Genomic DNA, 9,213 nt, shown 5'->3' on the forward strand with positions numbered 1-9,213 from the left:
GCCTCAGCATCACATTGCAGGCTCATGTTCATCTTGTGGTCAATCATGACCCCAAAGTCCCTTTCATCCGTAGTGCTAGCCAGCGTAGCACTGCCGAGCCTATAAGGATGCTGCAGGTTTTTCCTCCCAAGGTGGAGAACCTTGCATTTTTCGGTGTTAAACACCATCAGGTTCTCGTCTGCCCATTTCCTGAGCCTGTCGAGGTCAGCCTGGATCACCTTCTGTCCTCAGGTGTGGATGCTTTACCGCAAAGTTTGGTGTCATCGGTGAACTTGGCCAGTCCACTTCTGACTCCAATGTCCACATCATTAATGGAGATGTTGAACGAGACAGGTCCGAGGACAGAACCTTGAGGGACCCCACTGGTCACAGGGCACCATGACGATTGACTTCCGTCAACCACCACCCTCTGAGTCCCCAGCCAGCGGATTGTGGTGGACCCGAGGCCGCAGTTGGCCAGTTTTGCCACGAGTTGATTGTGGGATACCAGATCGAAGGCTTTTTTAAAGTCAAGATATATGACATCAATCTCCTCTCCCTTGTCCAGGTGATAGGTCACCTGGTCGTAAAAGGGAATAAGATTGGTCAAGCAAGACCTACCCACAACAAACCCATGCTGGCTGTCCCTTAGGATGTTGGTGTCGGCCAGTCCATTAAGGATGGCCTCTTTGATAATCTTTTTTAAGACCTTCCCCGGGATAGAAGTCAGGCTAATGGGCCTGTAGTTTGCTGGATGTACTTTCCTCCCTTTCTTGAAGATAGGCACCACATTGGCCGCCTTCCAGTCTTTGGGCACTAGACCAGAGCGCCAGGAGTTCTTGAAGATCCGTGCCAGGGGCTGAGCTATGATGCTAGCCCTGTCCTTGAGTACCCTGGGGTGCAGATTGTCAGAGCCGGCTGACTTGAAGGTGTCCAGCCTCTCAAGGTGTTCCTTTACAAGGTCAGCATTGATGGAGGGCAAGGAATCTCCCTCACTTGGGCCTCCGTGTCCCGTGATGGGCAGAGGCATCCCATAGGACTGGTGAAGGACCAACACAAAGTACCCATTTAGTAGGCTGGCTTTTTCCTGGGCATCAGTCGTCAGTTGTCCTATCTGGGTTAGCAGGGGTCCACTGTTGGTGGATGCCAAGGAAGGTATGACAGGAGATGGATCACTTTAGATCAGGGTGGACAAAATAAGTCCTGTGGGCCAGATCTAGCCTACTAAGAGATTTTGTCTGGGCTGCAGCAGGTCCCTTGGCCCCGCCTGGCCCAGGCTTGGGGAGCAGTCCAGCCCGTGGTGTATGTGGCGGCACGGTAGCCAGACTCCATTTCCTGGCAGCCCAGGTCTTGTCCACCCTGCAGTCACCGCTGTGGGTGGGACCACTGTGGGCAGGCCACTTAGCTGGGGCCGTGAGTGGGTGGGGAGCAGTGTCCAGGAGTGAGATGGGTGGGCAGGGCCAGGGAGACCCCAGGATATTGGGGCAATGACAGCATGAGGCCGAGGCCTGGGGTAGAGTTGTGATCTTCTGCCTGCATGCCATTGTGGTGGGGCAGGGGAGTGGATTGCAGCTCTGCCCCAGCCCTGGCCCTGCACTGTCATTGCCCTAAGATCCTGGATCTAACCCCATATGCAGCTGCCCACTCACCTGGCTGAGTGCCCTGCCTGTACAGCTCCTGGCCGGTCCATAGAAACCCCAGGATTGTGGAGTGGTGACTACATGGGGCTGGGGTTCTGCAGGCAGGGATGTGGGGAGCAGATTATGGCTCTTCCCCGGCCCCACGCTGTCACTGCTCTGTGATCTCCAGGGAGACTGGCTGGGAGCTACACAGGCAGGACTCACAGGTGGGCATGGAGCTTCATCCAGGCCCAGGGCCAAGATCTTGAACTGGTGACAGCATGGAGCCAGGCCTGGGGCAGAGCTGCAATTTGCTCCCTATATGCCCATGCCTGCAGAATCAGTGCTTGTCTCAGGGGTGTCTGGGCAGCAGATTGTGGCTCTGGCCCTGTGCTATCACCACCATGTGACTGCACCCTGCGATTCTGGCCCTGCCTGTGTGTCCTGCTCCTGAATACCTCTTCCTACCTGCCTGTGGGCTCATCCCACATAGGGAGTTTTGGTGAGTTGTGCGGGGAAGGGGAAGAGTGCTGACTTGGCCCGCAACAGCTCATCTAAACTCCCTATGTGGCCCATGGACCCAAATTGCCCACCCCTCCTCTAGATACCTTCTATTCATTATCTCTTCCCCTGAAGTATCTACTATAGCAGAGCTTCTGCACTGGTGCTGATACAGTCCCAAACCCTGCCAACTGTGGCATTGCTATATTATACAGTTTATGGTTTGGTACAAAATGGTACATGGAGCAGGAAGGAAAAGAAAGCCACCACACAGAAGTGTGGACCAGTAGACTTGTCCGAATTCTCATAGCTCTGAATGGGATTCTAGTTGCCCCAAAGGCAGATTAGTCACTGCATGCATGTGTTGTGTTGTGCATGTGTGTGGTCCCTATAGATCTGTAAGAGCAGATGGGGTGGTATGCTCACCTGGGTTGTTTTGGGAGGCTTGAATGGAAGATACTGCATAAATAAGTCATTGAGACTTTGGCCAGCAGTTTATGCTGGTCTCTGGTACAGTATAGTCCACAGTGTGCTAACATCATTATTAAATGTGTTCTGAGAGCAAGGAAGTGCCTCTAGGGAGTGCTGTACTTAAGGGACATGTGGATAACATGGGACAGTCTGTTGCCTCAACCTTGCCAGAGAGGAGTGTATGCAACTCAGAAACTGGAATCCAGGGGCTGCCAAGCCACTGGGATCCAGCAGATGGCACTATCTTGTGGTACACAGGTGTTTGGGAAAGCACCCCAAGGTAATGAGGGTGGGTTCCTGATGAGTTATAGAGTCATAGAGGAGTACAGCTTATTGTCCTAATTTAAGAATGTATCTTGTTATCCTCCATTTACTGCTTCTGCAAAACCATTGACCACCACAAGGTTGCTTTCCACCCACAACTGCAGGTGCACAATATTATGCATGGTGTGATATGTATACACTCCAAATGACAGAAGGCAACCAAGTAGCCCTGCTAGCATAACATGGGGTATTGCCATTGTATTTCCTAGGCTTGAGGGTATCTGTCTGTTCTTACCTGAAAGACATGGTTAAAGTTTTGAGATTGGAGAGGCCAGAGGTGTGGGGGGGGACATATTTATTTGTAAAAGGTTTTAGATGGAAAGCCGCAGGATTGAAAAACCTCTCTTTGCCCACAGAAGCAATGAAGTGGGCACATTTAACGTACAAAGCTCCATATGAAAGCTCTTCTTCCAGGTCTGGAACATCCTCCCATGGAGCTGAGGGGTTAGCTCAGCCTCCTTGACTCTAGTTTCTGTCTTCTCTTCTGAGACGGCCAGTGAGGTAGTCAGGTTGTACCAGATGTAGCAGTTTGTGACACAGTCACTAGGGGCTGCAGGGACCAGTTTTTCTCTGAGGGTCAAGGTGCTTAGGGCCCTGCTCTCCTAATGAGGCCTGAACTACACACCTGTGATGTCTTCCCAAAGAAGGAAGTCTATGACGCTATTGACTTCTCTTTCTCTTTGTGTGTCTCTCTCTCTCTCTCGCTTCCCCACCCCCTGTGTCACAGGACTGCTGACAGGATATAGTTCTACCCTTTGGATTGGGCTCAATGACTTGGATATCAATGGGGGCTGGCAGTGGTCAGACAACTCGCCACTGAAATACCTTAACTGGGAGAACGGTAAGGCCTTAAGTGCTTAAAGGGTACTTAAAGTGTTGCATGCCGTGGGGGAGGATCCTGCAGAGAGCAGGTCCGGGGAAACTCAAAGCAGAATGTTGTGGATAGCAGTGGGGAGGTGGCAAGTTCATTCAGAGCCAGTGTCAGCCTCCTCCTCCAGAGAACTGAAAAGAGATGGTCCAGGATGTGGCAGCACTCAGCAGGCAGGTTCTCTCGCTGGTGTCTGTGTCGCATGAAGCAAGGGAGACAGTGCCAGATTACAGCAGTCTTTCATTTGATATGGGATGACATTACTCACTGTGCTCTGCGTGATGCCTGGGAATGGAGTGCTGTATAGAAATGAAGCACTGATGCCATGGCAGGATCTAAGGCTGGGGTGGGCAAAATGCAGCCTGCAGGCCAGATGCCGTCTACCAGGCCATCCTATCTGGCCTGTGGGGCCCCTAAAAAATTTAGAAAACTAACATTTAGCTGCTCCTGGCTGCCTGTCATGTGGCCCTCAATGGCTTGCCAAAACTCACTAAGTGGCCCTCTGCCCAAAAGAATTGCCTGCCCCTGGTCTAAGGGGAATTGTCAGCAGGAAACTGCGTTGCCCTTGAACAAGCCTTAAGATACCGTGGGACTCTGTACCACATGATACCAGGGAAGTCAGGGCCACATGGTGCAGTGAGATTCCACAGTGTGGTGGATGCCCCGGCTCTGTGAAACTTGGTGGTAAGGGGAGAGGCTGACACTGCAGTAATCCAGGAGTGAAATTAGACTCTTGCTGCCTTCACTAGGAATTTTGCCATTGATTTCACTGGTGTCTGGATCTCACCCCAGTGCCTTTCCCAGCACTGATTAGGGGTGGGAACAATTCTGAACAAATGAATGTCTTTAAAATCAGTATAACCCAAGCAGGGACCACAAGCACTACAGTTTAATCATAATAATATGGTTACTGCAGGGCAGAGTTAAGGTTATTTGGATAGCTTTATTGTTCTATCTCACCATGTTTGAATGTCTTTTAAATGTAATCTTAATTCTGAATTCCTTGGGTTTCTCAGGCTTATGAATTTATTTTATTCATAGGTGACTGATGTGTTCTCTCAAGTATAGTTGTGTTTTAACCTAGTTTTTTCCGGGAATGAATGTCCTGAACAAAGGAGGCCAGCTATCTGTTTTTCAGTGCTGTCTGTTGTCAGTGCTGCTTCCCCCATTGACTTCTAATGTACTTGTGCATGCTCCGCACATCAGGCCCTAGTAAGTTTCAGGACTAGACAGAGCTCAATTGTCCGAATGCAAATATCTGCACTGACACCAGCTAAGCCAGGTATCATTACAAAGGCTCCAGACCTTAATGTTTCAAGGCAAAAAAAGTGATTGCCCTTTAGCATTTGGGAAGAAATTTTCTCTGCTGCTAATCTTTACTTCAAGAGCAGCATTACAGCGTTTCATTCCTTTTTAAGCATCTAGCATTGTCCACTAGATGGACCACGCTCCTGTGTGATGATTTGTTTGAATTCTTATATTATCCGTCTAGATGACAAGCTTTCATGCCTGTGTTTTCCCTACCTTTCCTTTTCCTGTCCCCTTCATCTACCTATAGATCAGCCTGACAACCCTAGCGAGGAGAACTGCGGGGTGATCCGGACGGAGTCATCGGGGGGATGGCAGAACCGGGACTGTAGTATTGCTCTGCCTTATGCCTGCAAGAAGAAACCCAACGCCACTGCAGATCCATTCACTACAGGTTAGCTGGAAGGGCTGCCTGTTTTGCAGGCCTCCATGAAGGAGTTCATACCCTGGGCTTGTAGCAGTATCCTTCTTTTTTTTCCACCTTCTCTTTCTTTTTCCTTTTTAAAATAAAAACCCCAGCCAAACTGAACATGCCTGTAGGTACCTCTGGCCAGGTCTAGGCTGTATCACCCCATTCCCTTTCCCAAATAGTTTTCAAATAGTCATAAATACAGAAGTGGGGTCTGTCATCACTGTTCCTATTGCCTGTACTAGGGAGGAGCAAACCTGAACTTTTGCCCCAGTGGCAATTGGAAAGCTTTGTCTCTGACTCAAAGCACATGATTCTTTGAAGTGCAGAAGGATTTGGATTTGTTCCCAACATCTCCTGTAGGCTCTGCACTTCTAGGTGGGATCTAGAGACGTGGTGCAAAAAGCTGTTCTGAGAAAACTCATAGGACAAAAAGTGTCCCCAGGGATTTTGTAGAGGATGAATTTCTGTGAACTTTTGCAGTTGGTAACCAATTCCTTTCCCCTTGTGCAGTGTGTAACCTCTGCAACACTGCTGTTCTGGTGGGATGCATTTTACCCCCACCTGGCATCACCAGGCCCAGATGTAGGAGACTCACCAAGTTGTGAAGAATCAGGCCCCTTTTGAATGTGCCCCATCCTGACCAAGACTTGGGTTCTGTTGTTCCTTTTATAATGAATGCAAATCTAGAGTGCTGCTCACTTCGCAGGCATGTCTCCTTTTTTAAAGGGATAAAATACATGATGAGGAAAGCAGTTGAGATGCCAGAGCACACCAGTGGTGTAGCAAAACGCCTGGGTGTCCAGGACACATGGGCAGCAGCATATTCAAGTTGCCACCGTGCTGCTGGCATGATCACGCGATTGCTGACAGCAGCATTTTGGGGTTTTTTTTCCCCTTTTTCTACACCCTTCTCCTCCCCAATCAGTGTCCAGGGCATTTCAGAAGTTACGCCACTGAAGCATGCCATGGGAATGATGCACATTTCAGCTCTTCATTCTAGGCCTGTATCATCTCTTCCGAATTGTGCATAGAAAGCAGTGAACATGTATCCCAGGTGTACTGAGCCTCCTACTTTTAACTATGGAAGGAAAATATTCCCCCCAGAGCAGCACTGCCTAGGGACACTCAGTGCAACTGTGAAATGGAAATCAGAACAGTGAAGGAAAATGGAAGATCAAAGAGGGGGTGACAGCTTTGGCTAAAGTGATTCTGGTTTCAGCACCATGTCAGCTGGGTCTCCCCATTACTAAAGCACATCGGCTTCTTGTCACATTATTGCTGGTGCATGGCCTTCTCCATCCTGCAGGCCTGCTGCCTGCTTGGGCCTGCTGAGGTGCCAGCTCAGCTTGCTTCTCAATCTCTTGCTGCCTTTTTAATCTTGCAGCAAGTAACTAAATCCCTCCCCAGATAACCTAATTTGGACTTAAGGTTGCCCCTGAATTGCTTGAGGGGGACATCCTGCCAACTGACAGGAATGAAAAATTAGCCATTGCCCCATCCCTTGCTGCAGTGGTCTTATAGGGATGCTGTCAAGTTGCAAGGAAGGAATGTCCTTCAGGAGCCTGCACAACTTGCCCCCTTTCCCTGGCTCTACCTTCTTGATAGTCTATTATGCCCTATAGCCTTACCCAGCCTGCTTTTTTTAAGTGGACTATTCAGAGCCTTGGTAGAAGGGCTCAGACTGGCTTCCATGATCCCTACATTTATTCACAAAGTAGACAGTACTCTACATGGAGCAGCAGGAGCTTCCAAAACTTTGCCCTTCCCACAGGCATACCAGTGCCCTCCTCTGACAGGAGCAGCAGGAGGGGAATGCATGCCTTTCTAGGGACGAATCTTTGCCTTCACCACAGCAGTTAGGTCAGAGGTACTGCACCCGAATTACTTAGCTCACATTCAGGGGAGAGAAACTGCTACAGCACATCGTAGAAAAGGGATGGGACTAGAAGAATGAGAGGGTTAGCAGAGTGATGAACTGTTGTGACTTGAACAGTCACTGCTCAATTACTAGCTTGGGCATTGGCAGAACTAAAACTTAAACACATCCTGCATCCAGCTGGCTAGTTTCAATTAAAGCACCACTCAGAGAGACAGAGATTTCTGTGTGTGGGTGGGGGTTGGGTTAATGCGGAGAGCTCAAGTTATACTTCAAAAATGCAAATTTCAGTAAAAAGTCATTAGTAGGGGTAGCTCTGCGGGACCAGGGACCAAAGGCAAAAGGAGTGCATGAAGAGTGGTCGTTCCTTAAGGACACGATCCTTGAAGAACAAAAGAAGTCCATTCCCATGCAGAGGAAAGGTACCAGAAAGGCTGAGAAGCCCTGTTGGCTAAACAGGGGAATTGCAGTCCTCCTAAGAAAGAAGAAAGAGGCATACAAACAATGGAAGCCTGGGACAGGCCCCAAAGAGGACTATACAACAGCAGCACACACTTGTAGGGAACAAATTAGAAAGGCTAAGGCAGCAACTGAACTTAAATTAGCAACTGGAATCAAGGGCAACAAGAAGCTCTTCTTTAGGTACATAGGGAACAGGAGGAAAACAAATGGGAATGTGGTGCCATTGCTCAACAACTCAGGACAGCTGGTTACCAACACTCAGGAGAAAACTGAACTCCTGAATGACTACTTTGCTTCAGTATTTCATCGGGCCAAGGGGAAAATCATACCAGATAGGGTACAAAATGAGCAGCTCAGGAATGACTGCCTTCCTACTATTGCTGTAGAACTGGTGTGTGATCACTTAAAGAAATTAGATATATATAAGTCAGCAGGACTGGATGAACTCCATCCGAGAGTGCTGAAGGAGCTGGCGGGAGTCATCGCGGAGCCCCTGGCAAAACATTCCAAAATTCATGGCGCTCCAGAGAGGTCGCTAAGGGGTGGAAGAGGGCTAATGTTGTGCCCATCTTCAAGAAGGGGAAGAGGGAGGACCTGGGTAACGATAGGCCAGTTAGCCTAACTTCTATCCCAGGGAAAATCCTGGAAAAATTCATTAAGGAGTCTATGTGCAATAGGCTTGCAGAAGGTGGGATTCTGAACGACAGCCAGCATGGCTTTGTCATGGGCAGGTCTTGTCTTACCAACCTCATCTCCTTTTACGACCAGGTAACTTGCCACCTAGAAAAGAGAGAAGAGTTTGACATTATATACCTCGATTTCCAAAAAGCCTTTGATCTACTATCCCATGATGTTCTCGTGAGGAAACTGGAGGATTGTAGGCCTAACTGAGAGACCGTTAGGTGGGTTGGAAGCTGGCTGCGGGGTAGGACTCAAAGTGTCCTAAAGAATGGATCTGTGTTGTCCTGGCAAGAAGTGGCCAGTGGTGTCCCACAGGGGTTGGTGCTTGGTCCAGTACTTTTCAACATCTTTATCAATGATTTGTATGTGGGGGTAAAGAGTTCACTGGCTAAGTTTGCGGACAACACCAAGTTATGGGGAAGCATGGTCATGCTTAAAGATAGGCAACAGATACAGATAGATCTAGACAGGCTAGTAAGTTGGGCAAATCAGAACCAGAGGAAGTTCAGCATTGAGAAATGTAAAATTCTCTGTCTAGGAACAAACAACCCCCTACACACCTATAGGCTTGGTGGCACCAAACTGATCAGCACCACGAACGAAAGGGACCTGGGGATAATAATAGACCACAGTATGGATATGAGCCGGCAGTGAGATGTTGTAGCTAGTGACAATCCTCTGGCATGCATCAATCAATGCATCTCCAGCAAAA

At 49.0% G+C, this 9,213-nt stretch overlaps 1 protein-coding gene across 1 annotated transcript in view; it reads left to right on the forward strand.

Moving 5' to 3' along the window:
* The window catches only part of MRC2 (mannose receptor C type 2), a 135,178-nt gene that overhangs the window by 73,761 nt on the left and 52,204 nt on the right, over window positions 1-9,213 (forward strand). The window contains exons 5-6 of the mRNA XM_019523589.1: window positions 3,622-3,735; window positions 5,321-5,464. Of these exons, the coding sequence (XP_019379134.1) occupies window positions 3,622-3,735; window positions 5,321-5,464 (258 nt within the window). The remainder of the gene's footprint in view (window positions 1-3,621; window positions 3,736-5,320; window positions 5,465-9,213) is intronic.

This window comes from Gavialis gangeticus, unplaced genomic scaffold (assembly GCF_001723915.1).
Source record: "Gavialis gangeticus isolate Ggan-Ray unplaced genomic scaffold, GavGan_comp1, whole genome shotgun sequence".
NCBI lineage: Eukaryota > Metazoa > Chordata > Crocodylia > Gavialidae > Gavialis > Gavialis gangeticus.